At 45.5% G+C, this 21,132-nt stretch overlaps 2 protein-coding genes across 5 annotated transcripts; one reads left to right on the top strand and one right to left on the bottom strand.

Moving 5' to 3' along the window:
• Positions 1-472: 472 nt before the first annotated feature.
• Positions 473-7,076, top strand: LOC121201604 (S-adenosylmethionine synthase). Of its 3 annotated transcripts, none has more exons than XM_041067515.1 (10): positions 473-718; positions 1,791-1,868; positions 1,969-2,091; positions 2,293-2,405; positions 2,567-2,710; positions 3,117-3,335; positions 5,114-5,296; positions 5,921-6,054; positions 6,190-6,297; positions 6,860-7,076. In XM_041067515.1, exons 1-9 carry the CDS (start codon positions 628-630, stop codon positions 6,290-6,292), a joined length of 1,188 nt encoding a protein of 395 aa, XP_040923449.1. In that variant the 5' UTR covers positions 473-627; the 3' UTR covers positions 6,293-6,297; positions 6,860-7,076. The 3 variants fall into 3 exon arrangements, with proteins under 3 accessions (XP_040923449.1, XP_040923448.1, XP_040923447.1); XM_041067514.1 differs by having other exon boundaries at positions 6,190-6,301; positions 6,860-6,887; XM_041067513.1 differs by having other exon boundaries at positions 6,190-7,076.
• Positions 7,077-7,274: 198 nt separating this feature from the next.
• On the bottom strand, positions 7,275-20,751 carry LOC121201607 (transmembrane protein 150A-like). Of its 2 annotated transcripts, none has more exons than XM_041067518.1 (8): positions 20,504-20,751; positions 19,955-20,077; positions 17,116-17,163; positions 15,647-15,733; positions 14,056-14,123; positions 12,138-12,265; positions 8,717-8,894; positions 7,275-8,391 (listed from the first exon to the last, which is right to left on the bottom strand). In XM_041067518.1, exons 2-8 carry the CDS (start codon positions 20,017-20,019, stop codon positions 8,144-8,146), a joined length of 822 nt encoding a protein of 273 aa, XP_040923452.1. In that variant the 5' UTR covers positions 20,020-20,077; positions 20,504-20,751; the 3' UTR covers positions 7,275-8,143. The 2 variants fall into 2 exon arrangements, with proteins under 2 accessions (XP_040923452.1, XP_040923451.1); XM_041067517.1 differs by having other exon boundaries at positions 7,278-8,391; positions 19,955-20,028.
• Between the last annotated feature and the right edge of the window lie 381 nt (positions 20,752-21,132).

The raw sequence follows: 21,132 nt of genomic DNA, 5'->3' as shown, positions 1-21,132 counted from the left end.
TTTACTGATGTTGAATCCAGGACTTTTACTTGTTTCTTGCTCGGTGCATTTCTGAATGTGTCCCACTCAGCCAGCTCTCTGTGTACTCAGCCACAGACGCCCCACCAAAGACCTGAGGGGCCCCCAGGTACAAAGACTGGGCATGAAAAAAAAAATCTGTGCTGGAACTTCAGAGTAACTCGGTGATGAAAAGAACGTTCTGCTGTAAAAATTAAAAATGACAGTTTGACTATCTGAGTTTGATAAGTTCAGTTTGTGCCTCCAGCACAGGAGGAGTTAAACTGTCACCAAGGAAGAGAAGAGAAAAAAAAACAGGGATCCCTCCCTCCCTCCCCTTTTCTCTCCTCTGAATGGTCTAAACCCACTGGTTCACATGGCACCCCCCCTCCATATGTGTGTCTGTGTGTGTGTATGTTGTCTTTGCCTTATATAGTGCAGAGTTATCCAGCTGCTCTGCTGTGGGACTGTGAGATTAGACTGCAGCCAAAGCGTGTCCACACAATCTGTCCGTCTTTGCTAACCTCTTTTTATAGAAAGGAAAAAAAAAAGTCCATCTTGTACTAGAACGGCTTCTGTTCTCTTCTCTACCCAGTTTACGTCGTGTCAGGCGGCTCTGAAAGGGACGAAATGAACGGTACGATGGATGGGAACTACGACCACGCTCCTCATGACGGGTCCTTCATGTTTACCTCCGAGTCCGTGGGAGAGGGACATCCTGGTGAGTAGGACTTCCTCTCCGTGCAGCGTTTCATCTACAGCTGTTTCACATTATGAGTCAGGAGAAGTGGTTATCATGTGTTATTAAACACTTTCATGTGTCAGTGATCATTGATGAGTCCGAGGAATGTGCAGAATCCTGAGCGGTGCTCGGAGGCACTGCACCGTAAAAATTAGTCAGCAGAGCCAAACGCCTCTGACTTAGAGCTTTATTTCTCTTTTTTTTATGTACAACTATTAAGTATTTAGAGCATGGATGATATGGACTGTGTGGATATGACAGGGGATTTCAGTACATTATAAAAGAGGAAAGTTTAACTGCAGCTGCACATGTTGCGTGGGATTTTAATCCAAGTGCAAGAAAGTTGAAAATCTACACGCTACAAAAACTTCACTCGTTCAAAAGACATTTAACAACCAGTAAAACCGGTATTCAAACAGTTAAATGTATGAGATGCAACCTGAGCATGGCTCCATGATTTCAGGAAACACAAACAGTGAGCGCGGAAATAACTGTTACTCTGCTATCACTGTGAGCACAGGTGCAACAGCCTTCACTCATCAGTTCAGGAAGAACGGCCCTACAGCTCAGTCTCCACTGATGGCCTCTCTGTCCACGTCGTGGATGGTTTGAAATATTTTGTGACCTGAACGTGCAAAATATTTTAGAAGTGTGTCACGAATCTTAACCTGCAAAGTGTTCGACAGCTTGAAGAGTCAAATAAATGCAGCGCAGCAGAAAGTACATTATTCCCATCTGAAGTGCAGAATTTAAAAACTCTAACGTGTTGGTACAGTAGTCAGTGACAGTGCGGCGGTGCTTTGATGAGCTAATGGAGTTACTGTGTACCATGTCACACTGGCACGGGTTAGAGTTAGGGCACCGAGCCGAGGCTATTCATAGGGCTGCAGCTCCTAATAGCACCGATGTGTAGTTCACTGATGGAGCAGTGAAATCTGATATTCCCAGGCTCGGCCCAGATGAGGAATCTGACATGTGCGGCAGAAGGTCACGCAGGGAAACGACCCCGGATCTTCAGCTCAAAGACTCACAGATTTTTCTCGTTTTCCAGATAAGATATGTGATCAGATCAGCGACGCGGTGCTGGACGCTCACCTGAAGCAAGACCCTGATGCCAAAGTGGCCTGTGGTGAGGAACAATGCGTTTTACTCCACAGTAAAACATTTTCAGTGGTCAGTTCACCACATACAGTGACCGCAGCAGCGTGACGTCCTGTGTGTTCAAACAGAGACGGTGTGTAAGACGGGCATGGTGCTGCTTTGTGGTGAGATCACGTCCCGGGCCAACGTGGACTACCAGAGGGTGGTGAGAGAAACCATCCGACACATCGGCTACGACAGCTCAGAGAAAGGTGAAGAGCAAACGTGTCTGAATCTGAACCTGTTCGTTTCACTTCTCAGTTTCCTGCCTGAGACACTTCGATTGGACTGGGACATGATGTCTTAAGTGCACGAACACAAACTGCAGAGTCTGATTTCAGTCAGGAGCAGCACTTCACTTTATGTAAAATCAATCCGATTCTGATTTGTCCCGTCTCCTTTCCTGTGTCCAGGCTTTGATTATAAGACCTGTAATGTGCTGGTGGCCCTGGAGCAGCAGTCCCCTGATATCGCACAGGGAGTTCATATCGATCGCCTGGAGACTGACATCGGAGCTGGAGACCAGGTCTACAACAACACAACACAACACAAACCTGGGACCAAACCCTGTCTCTCTGAGTTTAGGCCTTTTTCCTCTGTAAAGAACGTGTGTGTGGTCCAACAAACAGGTCAAAGACTTTTAAAACAACATAAATTAGTTTAATGCTCCGCGTTCTGTGTGGACAGGGTCTGATGTTCGGATACGCCACAGATGAGACAGAGGAGAGCATGCCTCTCACCATAGTCCTCGCACACAAACTCAACGCCAAGATGGCCGAACTGAGGCGGAACGGGACAGTGCCCTGGCTCCGCCCGGACTCCAAGACACAGGTGGGACCAAAACACACAACTATACTACACACAGAATTCAAAAGGCCATAAAAAGTGCAGACTTAGTGAGTTGTGTATAAGTTGTGTCATTTGACTCAGTTCAGCTCTGATCCCAGGACTCAACCTGCTCAATATCTCACTCACTCGTATGTGGTACAGTGATCGCAGCCTCCAGAATGTGCTTACCAGCAGACACCAACCAGAGCACGCTGGTATGCAACATCTGAGCTGGGAGACGCCTTTCCAGTAACACTGAGCCTGTGCAACGCACACGTGGCGCTCACAAGACCCAAGGCCTCAGTTTGCAAAAGCTCAAATATGAAAAGAAGAAGGTTTTAGGAATAATATACTAATTTACTCTTGCACTCAATGCACTACCTACAGTGAGTATTCTGTCCTCATCCAGGTGACAGTTCATTATGCCCAGGAAAACGGTGCCGTGATCCCCAAGAGGGTCCACACCGTGGTGATCTCAGTTCAGCACGACGACTACGTGAGTCTGGAGGAGCAGAAGAAAGTCCTGAAGGAGAAGGTCATCAAGGCGGTGGTCCCGTCGAGGTACCTGGACGAGAACACCATCTACCACCTGCAGCCCAGCGGACGGTTTGTGATCGGAGGACCACAGGTACAGGTCTCAGTGTGGCCTATAAAGGTTACGCTCAACTCCCCTAAACATTCGGCACAACGCGGTTCTTAGAACGTGTTTCTTTACAATACAAATGTTGTTCCAACAACTTTAATTTAATTAATAGCTTTTCCTTTCACGTTGGTTCCTGGCACCTACTTCCTGATGACATCACGCAGGTCATGAAAGACGTAAAGCTGTGATTGGTCAGGGACCAACGTGTAGTGTGTCATGCCAAAATCTGACACAGAGACACTGTGAGGTCTGAACCCAGCACCAGGTCTTAGCACCAAGACAAACACCTTCCAGACAACAACACAAGAAACGAACACAACTGCAACATCCGGGTAAAACAAGCGCAAATGAATCCACACAGAGTCAGTGAGAGCAAAGTGAGCAGTGAGCACCACCTCAGCAGCAACACTGGACCCACAAACAGCCTCCAACAACACAACCACGGGCAGGTACCAGGCCTCGGCGAGGACACACAACTTCCACTGAGCCAACATCTCACTAACACTGAACCAAAGCACAAACAGCACAGCAGCAGACACTTACTGTAGATTAGAGCCAATGGCGGGTTGAAATTCGGTGAACAGGTCCCGGAACCACGAACCGACGGCCGATCATCGCGGGGGAGAGCGGCAGAGGGCAGCGGTGCACCGGGGTCATTCCAATACTGTTTTACAGTAACAGAGCCAGAGGCAGGTTATAATGTCCGCGTCGCACACCAGAACGAATATGATTGGATGTGTCAAAGCTGCATAGCTGCGAATGAGCCAATCATTGTAAAGCATACTGGAGCCAGTCAGCCAATAGAAACGGCTCATTACTAAACGGCAGTAACGCAGTGTGTTTACGAAGCCGCAAATTCACATTTAAATCCACATTTACTTCATAAAGACGCAAAGAATCTGTTTGCGTGTGATGTTTTTTCCTTTTCTTCCTTTTCTTTTAGTGTTTATTAGGCTTAAAATCATTACATAAATCAGGGCGTGGTTACTTTGAGTGACAGTCCCATAGACAGGCACTGGCAGTTAGCTCTTTGCTAAAGCATCGGCTGGGCTAGGCAGCTACCTCCAGCGGTTGACGGGCTGCAGTGTCCGTGTTTGTTTGCCAGTGTTCGGATATGTCTTTGTGACAGTATGGCTTGTTGTAGTGTAGAATGCACTAACCGACCGTCGAAGGAGTCTGTGTTGCAGTTTTTTCGGTAAGTAAATTTCTCACTATTTTACCTGGATGTTTGCTCTAATTAGCATGTATTAGCATATTTTGCCGCTAGCTTATGACTGAATTGCCGATATGTGGTCGCTGCTGAACCGGAGCAGCTAATGTCAGGAACGCTGCTGCGGTGTGTTCCGTGCTCTCAGAGTCCGTTTATTGCGGGAATACTAGGCTACAGTTTTATTTCGTCTCATTTTTCTGTTTAAAAAGTCCGACATTGCATGGACAGAGCAGCTCCGTCAGTCAGCGGCTGCTGTTGTTTGTGTGCTGCTGTAACTGTAAGTGGATAGTGGATGGAGGCAGCGGTGAAAGCCGGTAAATATTAAATATTGTTCCGAGTTAAGTGACCGGGTTCTCGGCCGGCTGACCCGTAGAGTAACCGCCTCTCCGCCAAATACGGAAAGTACACTCCCACTAAAATCCAAGATGGCGCAGCTCCAATGCCCATGGTTTGGTCACAACACTGACAATGGGTGACGTCACGGGTGCTACGTCCATGTCTTATGCAGTCTGTGGTGAAAACAGAGAAGTTATCCTCTGTTGTTCTCCTGCAGGGTGATGCTGGAGTGACAGGCAGGAAGATCATCGTCGACACATACGGAGGCTGGGGGGCCCACGGTGGAGGGGCTTTCTCCGGGAAGGACTACACCAAGGTGGACCGCTCAGCTGCCTACGCCGCCCGCTGGGTGGCAAAGTCTCTGGTGAAGGCCAAACTGTGCAGGAGGGTGCTGGTGCAGGTGAGCAAGTGCTTCCAAAACACACAAGGCACCAGGTGCATTTGGTCTTTCAGATTTTCTAATGCTTTTCTCTTCTCTTGAAGTCAGTCATGAGCAGGATCAGGTTTTAATATGAGTCAGTTTTCACATTTTCTGGGTCATTCTGGAGGATCAAATCATATCTGCTGTTTTTGCAAATGCCTTAAATTCTTTAGTATTTAATCCTCGCAGGATAACGTTAACCCCTGGAGCTCATCTCTCAGGGTAACAGAGAAATGTGTTGATGCTGATTTAATCTCGCCAACAGAACTTCAGCTGCTTTGCTAAAATAAATCTCACACATCTTCTTTGGCCTGGACCCCAAATCTGAATGCTGCAACACACACAATGATATTTCAGACAATATTTCACTTTCAACCTTGTGTCAACAGTTTATGCTCCATGTTCCTGAGCCAGATGTTATCACCCACAGATGTTTAACAATCACATATGGGTGTAACGTTTGGGCGTCCATCTGCTTTTGCTCCATTAAGGTCTAAACAAAAGCGAAGCATTCAGTCCATCCACGAACCCTACGCCTAACAAAGTCTGAAGCACCTCGGTGTCTCGTCCATGACTTACCGTGTCCCTTGTCTCTGTTTTCAGGTGGCGTATGCGATCGGCGTAGCTCATCCACTGTCCATCTCCCTGTTCACCTACGGCTCCTCTCAGAAGAGCGAAATGGAGCTGCTGCAGATCGTCAACAAGAACTTTGACCTCAGACCCGGCGTCATCGTCAGGTCAGCATCAAAGTGATTAACATCTGATATGATGTCAAAGGAAGTTTGATTGTTGTGAAGCATAACTGTACTTCACCCTGCAAATATTTAGGTCATGTTACTCTGAATATGAATTGTTGCTTGTTTGGACTTTAGGGACCTGGACCTGAAGAGACCAATCTACCAGAAGACGGCCTGCTACGGACACTTCGGCAGGAAGGAGTTTCCCTGGGAAGTCCCAAAGAACCTCAACTTCTAGTTTAGGTATGTGTGTGTTTATGTGTGTGAGCAGAGTGTCAGTGATTTATAGAAAGCTGTCCTCGTGCTCCTGTAACCCAGTAAGAAGGGCAGCTGCCTGTGATGGGGGGTATGCAGATAATCTCTGGTCATTGGACGGGGGTAGAAAGGTTTCATGTGTGATTTACGACTCTGTGGCACCTCAACATTAAGAAGAAACACGAGCGAGCTGTTTGGTATTTTTGTGCCACGGACGCAGAGACACAGTCACACGGCTGCAGTTTGTTTCACGTTTGAACAGGTTGAAAAAGTCGTTGTTTGCAAATATTCAGCTTTTCTGTCCAGAAATGAGACAATGACCAAAGTTTAAGGAAGAAGAGCCACGAACACGTCAGCAGAGACGTTTCACAACCACTACAATGTCTTAAGAGCAGTTTGATAATCTGCATTTTTTTATACCTGTCAGTATTTGAACGATACTGTACGGTGCTAGTGAGCTTCTGTTACACTGGACGATAAAAAGCCTTCAAAGATTTTGAACTTATTACAAACAGTAAAGGCTGTGAGTCTCATCTGTTTTCTTTTTCAGCATGAAATCAAACCTGTGCCCTAACTGCTAAACAAAGATGAGACCTGATCTCAGAGGCAGGAGGTGAAGTTGCTCTAAAGAACTTTAAAAGTTGTAAATCAGACAGAAACCTGTGCATTGTTTGCTGCACACATCTTAAAATTTATACTATATATTTTTCTATGATCGGCAGCTGCAGACTGCAGGTGTTACAGACAAAGGTGAGATGTGATCTCAAAGAGGGAGGAGAAACACCGTAAATGTCCCATAAAAGTTTCAAAAGTCAAAACATCAGAGGAAAAACTGTGAATCTACAACTTTGTGTGGCATAATTCTCATGAATCATACTCTGTCATTGGTTCTGGAAAACGGTGTAAATATGTGATTGAGTTACACTCCGAATTAAAACCACATATATATATTTTTTTATTTGCTTTAATTTTTTGTTTGCCACATATATTGTTGACCTTTATTTTCCATATATAATCAAATATAGCTCAGTTCCTGCTCTATAGTTTGGTCCCGTTAAAGCTGGAAAAAAAAATCGATCACTGTTACTGACGCTTTCTGCAAAAAGCTGAAACAACATACAACAAAATATACAACAGAGCTTATTGTCCAATATGAGTTGCACAAAATGTTTCTGTGGATATCAGAACTTGAATTACAAGATAAACTTGGAAAAATATTAAACATCTTTGAACATGAGGACATAACTCAAATGTTTGTGTCACTTAAAATGAAAGGCGTTATTCTTGGCACGCAGTAACCGTCCATCTATTGTCAAAAGCTTTTGGAAAACCTCACCTTACTGTTGAGGTAAAGAGTGAAAAAGCTGATGATGTAACAAAACTTCCTGAGTAGAAACAATACGGAGCTCGATGTCCGAACGTCTAAACACGAAAACAAACGGCAACAAGCGACACTGAGGCACTTTCAGGACGTTCGATCTGATAAAAGGCGACTTCAGAATTCAGAGGCCGATTGTTCCATTAAGAGAATCAAAACAAACAACCGTGTGCGTGTGTGTACATCTCTTTGCTGGCCTTTGTGTTCAGAAAGGCACTTTCATGGTTGTGCAATGTTTTGCAGTGTAGCCTGTACTGTTATAAGGCAGGATAAAAGTCAGGCAGTCTTTGGTCACTGCTGAGGAGAACAGCTTTGGCGCCGTGGCTCTGTGCAATAGCGAGCGCGGTGATATGCAAGATGCAGCTTCCAGGCTTTAGACTCCGTTTGGGCGTCTTCCAGATTGGTTCATATTTTTCCTTATGAGCTTCAGGGGCAGCGAAACAGGCTGAAGTTCAGTTACAGGATGGACAAACTCTCTGGCTGATGGTGGTTGGACCCTGCACCCACCTCTGTCTTCTGTTCCGAGGCGGAGAAGCTCTGTACGGCCCCTCCTCTGGACAGGACCATCAGGGTGTCCCCCGACATGCCCCCGAACTCAAAGGCAAAAGTCCCGTAGAAGAACATGATGAGCGTGCAGTAGATCCACTCAAAGATGGCGGAGGCGTGCTGCAGGGCGAAGCTCTCCTGGCAAAAGAAAACTCCGCCTGGTGATCAGAGGTTAAGGAGAACAATGGCTGCACAGCAGGAGCGAGACCAAAACTCTAAATCTCTCCCTCTCATGGATCCAAAAATCCCCACAACTGCACGGGCGTGTGGTGAAGTTTGTTTATGCAGTGAGACGTACTGTACAGAAGCTGCCACTGTAAATTATGAAATAAAATATGGAAGATGGAAGATCTTGGAAAGGCTGGACATACACACACAAAGGGGTGTAAAGCAGTTTCTTCTCCAGCAGGGGGCCACGCAACACATCACAATCAGAAACAGACACACAGTAGAAGCACAATTCGCCTCATGTTTGAAGGATACTGAGCACCAGGGCGATCAGTGCCAGCAGGGCCATCCCCACACGCAGGTGTCCTACTCGGTACTCCTCCTGGGTCTTGGCCAGTCTGTAGGTCAGAGCCGACTGCAGACACACAAACAGCATGCTGGATGGGAAGGCTACTCCTGCTCCGACGTAGTGAAGGACTTTGGCAAAATCCACCTCAGAAATAAACAAAGAAACACGCAAGACACTTAAAATCTCGCACAGGTTCCAATTAAACTCAGGGAAACTGGACAGAATGAGTTTGGTTAAGAATTATTTATGTTGGAAATGTGGGAAACATTTTAAGATTTGAGTTTACATTTGATTGTTACTTAAACTTTGTCCTCTTTGGATTAAGGACAGAAAAAAAATACAGTTCTTCCAGGAACATCTGGAAACAACAAAGCTGATACACAGGGGTCACGGCGACCTAACACTGGCATTCTGGGTAATCACATCACAGGACAGGACAATCTGCACCAGGAAAATATGAGAGAGGAACCAGGAGGAAAAACGTGTAATGACTCCAATTTACAAAGGCAACGGGATCGTGTCCATTATCATCTCTGATTCCCGACGGAGACGACGCAGTGTCAACCTGAACTCAAGAGCTGATACGCTGTGAGATAACCTGCTAATGAAAAGAACTCCTCCAGTTTCTGCGTCACAGACAGAGCAGGCGCATCTTCCCTGCATTTAGTTTTCAAAAGCAGCAGCTGGTATGATGATAACACATCCTGCACATGGACTTCAGTGTGTGACAGATGCATTGTGGGAGACGTCACAGCTGTTTGAGCAGCATAATTGCAGGGAAGAGACGCGCAGAACGAGCAAACGTACGCTCTGACTGATTTATGTGTGTTCTGGATCTACACACCAAACACCTTAAAGTTCTCCTTGAACCTCCCCCTTCATATCTGCAGGACAGACATGAGAAGTACGCTGAAATAAAAGGAAAATCTTTTCATCTCCGGGACGTAAACAGCGGCCGTCGTGTGCGCGTTGCTGTTTATCACTCAGCAGATGTGGTGTCAGTGCAGCTCACGTTTATACAGTACGTATACCTCTCAATGCCATGTTTATTCTAAGGCAAACACTGAGGTTCATTATGTAAGACTGAGCGCAGACAGGGAGGACGGCGCTGCAGCCAATCACAGAAAGGAGGAGGACCATCCCCTCACTGCTAGTGGGTGAGCTGGATGCAGGACCCTCAGAGTGAACTGTGCTGTGCCCCCCCCCCCCCCCCCCCCCCCAAAATCAAAATGGAGCTGAAGGGCCCGGGCGAGTGCAGACAGAGCAGGAGGAGTCTGAGGCGGCAGCTTCACAGAGGAGAGGGCCTCCTCACCTCTGAGAGCATTCAGCAGCTGAAGAGCCAGATATTTCCCTCAGGAGCTGGTGGAGACCAAACGCATAGCTAAAACATTTCGCAGAGCATTTGAGCATCAGGCCCTTCGTACCCATGATCCACCCACACGGGTGTATTCACCGATTTCACTGATCATTCTTACTGGCTCACGGTGCCTTTGGTAGCTCCTCTCAGCTTTAACCTGAGCAGAAGTCAAATGACGTGAAGCACACGGGTAAATAGTTTCTTTCCAACACTGCACAGGCCTGAACACATAAATGTCACACGCCGAACACACGCTACATTCCTGGCAAAAGTCTCCAGGTTTAAATCCAGCACCTGAGGCGATGAAAACTCTCAGCGCTGTGCAGGTGTGTGCCTGCACCTACAGTATGTTCCTGTGCATCTAGTGTTAAAACATGCATGCACATACATGTGCTGTAGCTCTGCTTCTCTACAGTCTTTATCACAAGTTACAGTAGAGTTACAGCTATTACACATGAGCACAAAAGGTGACCCTCACGCCGAGGCTCTTTTCTAAACAAGTGCGGACTTTATCAGGAGAGCACGTCCTTAAACTGAACTCCTCTGGAGTGTACCGAGGGCAGGAACACAGACGCACAACACACAGCCAAAATGGCCTGTTTTTAAGATCATGCTACCACAGAGAGGCAGCCAGACAATTTCCACACTGAACAAACAGAGCATCAAAGGAAAAGTGCTTGGAAGGTCTATGAAGTGCTGAGAGACGGCAGGAGACAAGAACATCAGAGAGGCTCAGGAGCCACGACACAGCGCAGCGTTACTCAACCAGCAGAAACAACGCGTGCTGTTCATGTGTGCTGAGATGACGCCCTTCAAGGTGGTTAATCCATCGTCACTGGACTGATCCAGAAGATGATTCCAGTTTAGTGATAAACAGTTTTTTTTTTACAGCTGCTGAAGAATCTGATATCTGCTGTTAAAGGACCTGGTTTTCAGTATTTGTGCACCTGATGACTTTTCACAGTGCCACCCTGGCCAGGTCTCCCCCCGCTCCCCCGGGGTTCACCTTACCGTCACGCTTTTTATTTCTTTTGCACCAGTAAGAAAATAGTTTTCATTAATCATCAGTAAATCACAGTCTGAGCAGACAGTCTCTGCCCTGCACCAGAGACTCTGTCCTTTAGCTCACACTATCTGGATGTCCTCATCTCCTTTGTGACCCATCTACGTCCCATGTTACCTCCGTAGTGTTTATGTTACACAGAGGCCACAGAGACCCGCTGCTGCCTGTTGCCATGGCACTGACCCATAAATCGTGTAAAGTCTTATTTAAGCAGCAACACTGAATAAAGTCTGTGTGTAAGAAGAAAAACATTAAATGGAGAATAACTTAATATTTTTAACCCTTTTATGCAGAGAGACTGGAGAAAGTACAGACTTTGATTAGTATTTTAATCTATTTACAGTTTAAGGGCCTCATGTTACACAGCTACAATAACAAAACGTCCCGCTCACTGTTGTTAAACTACACCTGAGGAAAAGATCAAACATCCTTGATTTCAGATACAGTAACTGTGATTTACAATGGCCGGAGGCGGTGATAATCACAACAGCGAGATATCAATCTCTCTCTGTGTGAACGAAGACTGTTTGGAAATTATGCAAGAAATGATGTAACTTACTTTTTTTTTTTTTTTTTGGACGGACAGAAGTTTTATTTATTCATTCATGCTTTTATTTTGCCAACCTTCCTTTGGGACATTTCAGTTGATCCCAACTTTCTCTCCACCTGTGGATCCCTGATTCTTGATCTACGATTCTTTAAAAAGCTGTACTGCTTCCAGGGAGGCTGAAGGGAGCGCCTCTGGCCATGCAGGTTCAGGTAAAAGGGAAACAGGAAAGAAAAGAGCGAGCGCAGAGTCTCATCAGCCTAATATGGACGTGAAACTGAAGCAAAACTCTCATAAACGCTGAAGGAAAAGTTTCTATGATTCATCCTCTGAAGGAGAGCTGGACACTCAGAGCAAAGGCCAATCAGAAAGCAATGTGCTGAGCTTTAATGCAGATGACTCTGAGCACAGAGTGGTTACCTGGAAGTTTCCCACCATGATGAGACCAGCAGCGCAGATCCAGCCGGTGGAGAGGCCGGCCATGTTGAGGACACAGTTCTGGTGTTTCTCTATCACGTGAGCGTAACGCAGCAGGCCGATGAGCATCACTGGAAGAACAGACAGAGCAGATGTGAAGAGGAGAGAATTGAGAAATGAAGATGAAAGGAGGAGAAGGAGATGGTGTGTGTCGTCATGCAGTTGTGTAACCACACTGGCCGAAACGTGTTCTCTTCCAGGAACTGTGCCCACACCACACACTGTATCTGAGATGTTTATAGTTTGGGTCTTTTCCCGCTTTTTGCTCTTTGTTTAATGAGTTTTTTTCTCTAAACAGAAGAAAAACAACCTCAAACAAAAGTGCAAACAAAAGAAAAATCAAAATGAAATATGTTTTACTAATCTTCATCTTTAATTATCTGTTCACGCCGAGGATCAGACGATCAGTGAGATCCCAGAGTTACATCCTGAATCGTAAAGCCATGACGCTGCAGATCGCCGCGCCGTGTGAGCAGATTCCTGATGTGTGTTTACTGAACAGCTTCACAGCGTCGTAACACACTTCCATCAGATGCTCGAGCCGTTCACATCTGCTGCTCATCACGCTGCAGAGAGAACTCCAGAGAGCGACTGTTCTGGTGTTCGTGTTGTTAGTCCAGCAGTGAGCACAGCGGTCGGTTTTTGATCATCGAGTGTTTGCAGCGTTAAGACTCCGTGTTTTGGATTTCAGGTTATCTGTCTGCTTCACTGCCTGCAGCACAGCGTTATGACTGCAATCAAAAGGGCTGATGAACAGTAACCTTTGTATGTTGGGTGCATTAACTTGGAGGGGGGTCTGATGGCCTCACTGCCCAACAAACAACTTGCCCACAGGGATGAGTTGTGAGATAAATACCACACACAGAAAAAAGAAACCTGAGCTGAGACAGGTTAATGGGCTTGTTAAAAATCCCCAAATTCCAGCATTTTCTCGGAAAAACTATGAGAACCAGGTGTGCTCAGGAGCGCAGCTTCAGTCAGGACACACAAACCTCGAAGGTTTAACCATTTATTTCAACATGACGCGGCTCTGCTCATGCTCCAACGTCAAGCTTGACACAGACCATCTCCAACTCCTCAAACCTCCAACAGAGACACGGCAGCGTGGTCTGGTTTTATATTTTCCTTCAGTATCTGTAGTGTCGCACAGTGTTTAGCTTCCCTCTTGTTGTTTTGATGGAGATAAGCCTACGTGATCTGCAGCACTTCAAACCATGTTCATCTACCAAACCCAGTTCCTCTGAAACCCCACATCAAAAAGTCAGACGGCGCTGTCCTGCCACCTTTCCTCCTCAAATACAAGAGATAAAATTTGGTCTCAGAACATCTGAAAATCTAGAAGAATTCAAAACTATAACTACTACATTTGTTTCGCTCCGTAGACCAAAGCTCACTATGGTAAATTCCTCGAGTGTAAATTCTCAGAACGCTAACAAACTTATATAGCAAACAGAGGGAAAAAAAATCAATAGGCTCTCTGCACAGCAGGCAATGAACCTTGAGTAAACCACCCAAAATAGACGGTTCAAAGCAGTTTTGGCACACAGCAGAGCAGAGTAGCTGCCCTCATGGTCAGAGGGGGAACGCTCGTGGGTCATGTGAGGCATAAAATGCACCATTCATGGCACAGAGTAAATTCTCCCCTCTGTGGGGAGGAGGTGGTGGGGGGGCAGTGGATTCTGAGGAGCAGAGACTTGGCTGGAGACACTCCAGCTGAAAAAACAAGTCTGAAGTCTGGAGTGTACAGAGCCCGGTTCAACCAAGAGCAGTGTGTTAGGTAAACGTGTGTGAAGGCTAAAAAAAAAAAAAAAGTTTTCACAGACCTTCTTCTGAGTGAGACTAACCCTGTGCTGATACCCACCCATAAAGGATCCGGTGCTGCATATCAGGCTGAAAAAGCAGCTTTCAGGTGGCAGAGTTCCACATTTACTGCAGAGAAAACAGAGAGCAGAGCAGAGCAGTTAGTATGGGCTGGTTTCCAGGCTCAGTGGGCTAAAGTTCAATCGAGTCCTCGCAGAGTTCAAATCAGATTCACAACCCCCTGTACTCACTGCCCCCCCCCCCCCGACCCCTGTTTTTGGTTTTTGTTCTTGTGTTTTTTGCTGTGCAGCACTCTCAGGCAGGAACTGCTTAAAAATAGTCCTCCAAAGGCAGAAAGACCTTATATGTGTCCGTAGTTACTCTGCGGTATTAAAACCATGCCAGCATTTTTCCTTCTAAAGCAGAGAAACGATTGTCTATAAATGGAGAACGTTTCTTTCTGGGAGGTCGAGGAAAAAGTGACACTGAGATCTTTACCCACGGATCAAAAGCTCCACGAACAATGTTACGAAACTAAAATACGACGACTGTAACAGCAGCGTTTTCCCGTGTTCACGGCATGCTGAAGGCGTCCTCAGCAGACCTTTTAGTTGCATCTACAGCAACAAGAGTTGCAGGAGCTCCTTGTTTGTATTTTGCGACTCAGTGTGGTGACATTTCAAAGAGCGGTGAAGGATCCACTGCACACAACAAAAGCTCTTCTTCCTGTCGAGGTGAAGAGGTCCCAGGCTTTCCCCCTGACTGCGAGCATCCGTCGGGCAAGTGTGGGCTTATCTCACAACACACTCTGCAGCTGCTCACCAACAGTCTGAGCAAATTATCCAGTAACAGCTCAACTAAAAAAAAAAACAAACAACTCACTGAACCTTCTTTAATCAAGTGGTTCAGACAGTTTCATCCTTTAATGTTATTAGGAAGCAAATTCTGCTGCTCGTCATTCAGTGTTTTAGCTCAGTTGGAGTATCGGTCTGACATCCAGCTCAGGTGTTCGGCTGGTTTCATCAATGTTTGCTCACATGCTGCGTATAAATCGTTTTACTGGCTGTTCATTTATTCATCCACACAGTTCACAGTTGGCATGAATGAGCATTAAAAATAAAGAGAGGGAGCGACTGGTGATCGGATCATTACTGTGGTTGAACCAGAGTTTTTTTGTTTTTTTTTTAAACTCTGCTGCATCGGGATCTGCAGGGGAAAATTGTTTTTATAGCCCATGTTCTGCTGCAACGACTGAATGTTTTAAGGAGCAGAAATAAAGTGATTATCTATTGTTAGGAAAAACAAACCCAGACATGGTAGAACGCATCAAAATGACTGATGGGAACCACAAACCACAGCAAGGCAAGCTGCCACGGCACATCGTTCAATATCTGTGGTCACATCACGTGTACACTGTGTGTTCGGTTGTGCCTGAGTGGTGGTGTTATGACTGCGAGAGCAGAAAGTGGATCCTCAGTCAGATTCGTCACTGATTCACCAGTGTGGTTTCAAAGAAATGACACCAGTTCGAACGACTCGATGCCAGACAACTGTTTTTCTGTATGAAGAGTTTCACAGGTGAACACACAGCAGCTGTTTCTGTAAATCACTAAAATACGTCCTGTGTCACCTGCAGAGGTGGGAACACTGACCTGATGAGTGGTATGTTGTCCAGGGTGCAGCACAGTACAGGACCCCTCTGTAATGGAAGCTGCTCCGCACATGACTCATTATAAACCCTGTAAACACACACACACACACACACCAGGGGCCAGGTGAGATACTGTAGGTTTAATTACAGACACAACACAGGCCCAGCTGGCATCACTGAAACTCACTCATCTTAAAGTAGTTCAAAGTTCAAAATATAATCTGCATTTCAGGTCAAATTTTTACTTTTAGCCACTAAGAGTCGCCTCAATGGTTCATTATGAACTTCTCACAAAACAGGACAACTAAAGTCAACAAGCTCTGTTAATGGTTTGAACATCAACTTTCACATGTGGGGCATCGGGGCTCCTGTTCTCCGCAAACAACAGTAGAAAATTAACCCAAAATGTTTTCAGGTGAAAGGTCCCTGAAACAACAGTTAAATGCTGCGCTGCTGTGCTGCGAAGCATTTAACTGTTACCTCTGATACCTCTGATGTCAGTGGACATCAGAGATTTAAGACAAGTGCAGCCTTGACACAAGTCTGGATTCCTCCTCTTTCTGTTTAAACCAGATCTGTTTGTCTTTATCTTTGCTGAAACGATCCAGCGTCTCACTCCCTGCTCACACTCACATCCACTGTTTCTCTACACATCCTCCCGTCATGTCAACATTTGGCCCTGCAGCACTTTATTTTCTTAATGTCCACTCCCCCGTCTTGATCTCTCCACTCCTTCCCCCATCTCGTGCCTCGCCATGTTTGAATTAAGACTGGCGAACTTGGCAGGAAGTGAAGCGTAGAGCGGGGCCTCGCTGATGTAGGCCGAGAAAGGATTCCTCGTCGTGAATGACCTTTTCCTGAATTCATGCTACGTAAACACGCCAGCGGAGAAAGTTTGCATTTTTTCCTCCACAGTTTTCACAGTTAGTGATAGTGGGCATGTGTGTGGCCGTGAGTAATTAATCAGAATCAGTGCGTGACTCATATCTGCTTGGTTTGTTCTTTGCTTTAGGATTCTGAAAACAGTGGCTTCACTTTTTAATGTAGAGGGAAAATTTAGCTTTCGAAAAGCAGCTGCTTTTGTTGATTCCTGTTTGTATCTTATCTGTGACCCAACGCGTCTCTGGGGGTTTTGAAAAGAACTGATAGTTTATGGGAGTAGTTAACACTCTTTTATCTTTTCCCTTGATATATTTAAGCCTCAGATAACATATTGTTTATTTTTGGTGACAGTTATTCAAAGAAAAGAGACTAAGAGTCCAGGTTAGCTAAGATAAAACTCTACGACGGGCCTTCATATTAGAGACTGAAACGTTCATGATTTGAACGAGGTCAAACAGTGATAACAACAAACAAATGTTCTTCTGCCCAACCTGTCACCTGTTCACAGTGTGAACCAACTTAACTTTCCATCAAAACCATCAAAACTGACATTATAGTGAAGCGTGTGTGTGTGCGTGCGTGCTGTACCAGTTGTGCACAGGGCAGACGTGCTGGTTGTACAGGGCCATCGCGTATCTGTGAAGATAAAGCAGAGAAAGAACTGAACAGTCAGTTTGTTGTGTTTATTAATGTTCAGTAAAAATCAGACCGGTCACACTGGGACTGACGTTCTGTTCCTCGACAGCACCGTCTCATATCTGGAGACTAAAGTCAGTCCAGACTCTAAAGTACAACACAGCACAACATTTGTTCACCGGCAGAACACGTCACATGAATCAGCACGCGGCTTCTTTCACAGGCTGAGGCCACTCGTCCTCGTCATACGTGTGTGTGCAGAGTCTGCAGGCTGCGTTTTAACCTGCACCCTGTCATCTGTCATCTACACAATAACCACCTCCACACACGCACAGCTCTGCAGCAAACCTCAGATAATTCATTCAGAGGAGGGACACAGCTGCTTCAGGTTCTGGTCCAGAAATAAGAAAATTTCATTCAAAATCTGCAGATTTTTCTGTGCTCACAAAGTTATCACTGTTTGACCTCGTTCAAATCATGAACGCTTCAGTCGCTAATATGAAGGCCTGTCGTGGAGTTTTATCTTAGCTTACCTGGACTCTTAGTCTCTTTTCTTTGAATAACTGTCACCACAAATAAACAATATGTTATCTGAGGCTTAAATATATCAAGGGAAAAGATAAAAGAGTGTTAACTACTCCCATAAACTATCAGTTCTTTTCAAAACCCCCAGAGACGCGTTGGGTCCCAGATAAGATACAAACAGGAATCAACAAAAGCAGCTGCTGACAGATGATACTGTACAAAGACTGATCAGACACGTGACAGCCTGCATTGATCGCTAATAAGAAAGGGACGCTCGGGTCAGAAGAATTCGTTTGCCTTACTTGAACAAACAGTGATAATGTTTCTGTGGAGTTTGATAGAAATATTTTACTTGGATATGAACAAGATGTAAAACGAACTTTTATTTTTACAGCCACATTCTTTCCCACAAACACGTCACAGGCAGCGGCCTCTGTACATTTCTGGGTCATTCAACTACTCATTAAAGTGTTCAGGAGGCACAAGCAGACAGGCGTCAACGTGCCTGAGAAACAACAGGTCTGACAGAATGAAGGGGATTACAGACTCAGGGAAAGCTTTGGAGACCTGGCGTGAAAAATTCTAGGGTCCGCTTTACGAAGGTGTGAAAAGCTTCTCACAGAGGAGACAGTGTCAATCCGCTCACACCGAGGAGAGAAAGGAAGAAAGAGAGAAACAGAAAGACAGTCAGGAAATCCTAACAACATCCAACATCCTAAGTCTGCAGAGAGTGTGTGAAGGCGTTGTTACCGCGTGCAGCTCGCTGGGTTTGCTCAGGGATTTAGCTCAGTGTAAACAGTCTTAGTCTCTCATTAAGAAAAACTGCTGCGCAGCATCCATCCAAGCACTGATTTGTGGTTAGGAGATACTCTCTGAAAATCCCAGAGAATTAATTACCTGAAACAATAAATGGAAAGTGTTCTGGGAAATGTGACTGTGAGCAGCGTGGGGGGCTTTCAGGCTGCTATCTGATGATGTGGTACAGTATATTGGTTTCTAGAATTGAATTACCATCGCACTGACCTTTGTACTTCCCTTGTTCAACGCACACATTGGAGATATACAAGATGTAAATAAGAATGTGTGAGATAAGGGACACGCAGCTACTGCGGGACTGCGACCAGTGATCATTATTCCATAAAGACTCATTCCAGGAATTTAGTAAAACAGTGAATGGTCTCAATCGATGCAGCAGAGGCAGAGGTAACCTCAGACCGAGATAAGATTAAAGGAACAGTTGGACATTTTGGGAAATAAGCTTATTTGCTTTCTTTCTAGATCAATACCACTCTCATGTCTGTGCAAGTCTCTGGTGACGACTTCAGGAAGAGATTAACCCGGTTTATGTACAAACTAATGAAGAAGCTATAGAGGATCATAAAGTGCATCATACCCACCAATCATATATTGTTACCTTTGGACAGAAGGAAGCTAATGGTTTCCCCCATTTCCAGTCTTTATGCTAAGCTAAGCTAATCAGCTGGATTTCACAACAGTTAAATGTCATCATAGAGACAATAATAATAATAATAATAATAATTTTCATAGGACGCTCTGCCTCAGGACAGGTTACTGGATTGACTGAGTGGGCTGCTAATATCTGAACACACAGTTTAACCATCAGAGACACTGATCTGACACAGACTCTGTCACCACCTCTGTTCTCCCACAATGCTCTCTGACTCAGAGATGTATCTTTATCTCCAGAGAGTCAACGAGATAATAAGAAAAATCCAAACATTTTCTCCTTTATTCGTTTTTTTTTCTACGACATTCAGGATCGCAGATGATCTGATGTTTCATGTTTTCATTCTTAGATTATACTGAAAAAAAAAACAATTATCACACCTCAACACTGACTGGCACTAAAGTGGCACGGCCTGCAGGGAGTATGACAGATGCTGGAGGACTGCTCACTCACTGCCACCATAAAAGCTGCTCTTACTGCGAGCTGAGGAGCTACAGATGTGACTGCTGTGTGTGGGCAAGTGACTGAGTTAAAGAAAAAGAAGAAAAAACAGGGACCAGGGCAGAGACAGGAGAGACACGCAGTGGACAAGCCAGGAGGAATTTAAAGGATGACTCTACTCCAACACAATCGTAGAATAAACAGCGAGCCGTTACTGTTCTTCCAAAAAAGGAAACGGTTTTACATACATGAACTTTGTACAGACCGTGAGGCCGTCTGAGTTACTTTATGAAAAACATGTTCCTGCGGGACAAATGCTGATGTACGATGTGTTTACAGAAGTCAGGAGGTACTTACACAACCCATAGTCCAGTGATGGTGAAGACAGGCAGGCTGACAGGAAGGATCATCCAAAGGGACATGATGACCACCTGGAGACACAGGGTGGGTTTATCAGTGCTGTATCATCAGGCTGACATCCTGCGAGGATGGAATGAACTCTGGACCTCAGTCTTTTTTTAATTACAGCACCGGTTCACACAGTAAAGCAGGAGATGTGGGGGCTCCTGGTGTTTCAGGTTAAAACAAAGAAAAACTTCCAAAGTTGCCAAAAAAAAAAACATGTCATTTATTTAAAAGTGCTTATTTTCAACAATTAAGAGTAAAAAAAAGAAAAAGAAAAACCTAAATTCATCTTAAACTCATATAAAAAGAAACAAATACATTTGAGAAGCTGACTCATGTTCTGTATCTGTTTTATTTGTTTTGTTTAATTATTTGTTTATCAAAATATTCTGCTGATCAGTTTATCTCCTCTGGTAAAACTGGTACTTTGTTTTTAACATGTTATCTGTGGGTGTTACATGTTACTTGGCGCAGTACAGGGAGAGAAATGTCCGCTCGTACCTCTCGTTTCTTCGGGGCAAAAGCTTCAGTCTCTGCGTCTCATCTCAGCTCCTCCAGACCCGAGGAAAAGTTGCGGAAAGTCGCTGCGAGTCCGAGCTGCTCTGTGCGCGTCTCTGCAGCCGGTGTCATCGTCCAGGTGTGGACAATATCACGGTTTAACTTTGTCACGTCAGGACCGAGAGAAGCGGAGACGGTGCGTTCCCCTGCGTCCATTCATCCCGCTCTGCGGCTCCGCTCCGTCCGCAGCACGACTGTTATGATCCGACAAGGATGAAGAGTCAGAAACTTTAAACTCCTCCCAACACAGACCCCCCCGCGCCCCCCCCCCCCCCCCCCCCGCCCCCAACACACACACACACACACACTTTGGAAAGAGAGATAAGTGACAGAGTTGATTTAAATCCTGTCATCACTTCATTACAGATGAGAAATTTGTTTTATTTTGTCATGTTCTCAATGTGTATCTGTGTGTGTGTGCGTGTGCGTGCGTGCGTGCGTGCGCGTGCATGGGAGGGTGTGGGTGTGCGTGTGTTTGCGTGCACTCCGTGTGGACTCAGTGTTTCCACTCCTCAGATTGTGTTGGCCTGTGCGGGATCAGCCGGAGATGCTGCAGTTTTTGTTGTTGTGGT

The sequence above is a fragment of the Toxotes jaculatrix genome, chromosome 21 (genome assembly GCF_017976425.1).
Source record: "Toxotes jaculatrix isolate fToxJac2 chromosome 21, fToxJac2.pri, whole genome shotgun sequence".
Taxonomy (NCBI): Eukaryota; Metazoa; Chordata; class Actinopteri; family Toxotidae; genus Toxotes; species Toxotes jaculatrix.
This window is presented reverse-complemented; position numbering and strand designations above follow the sequence as displayed.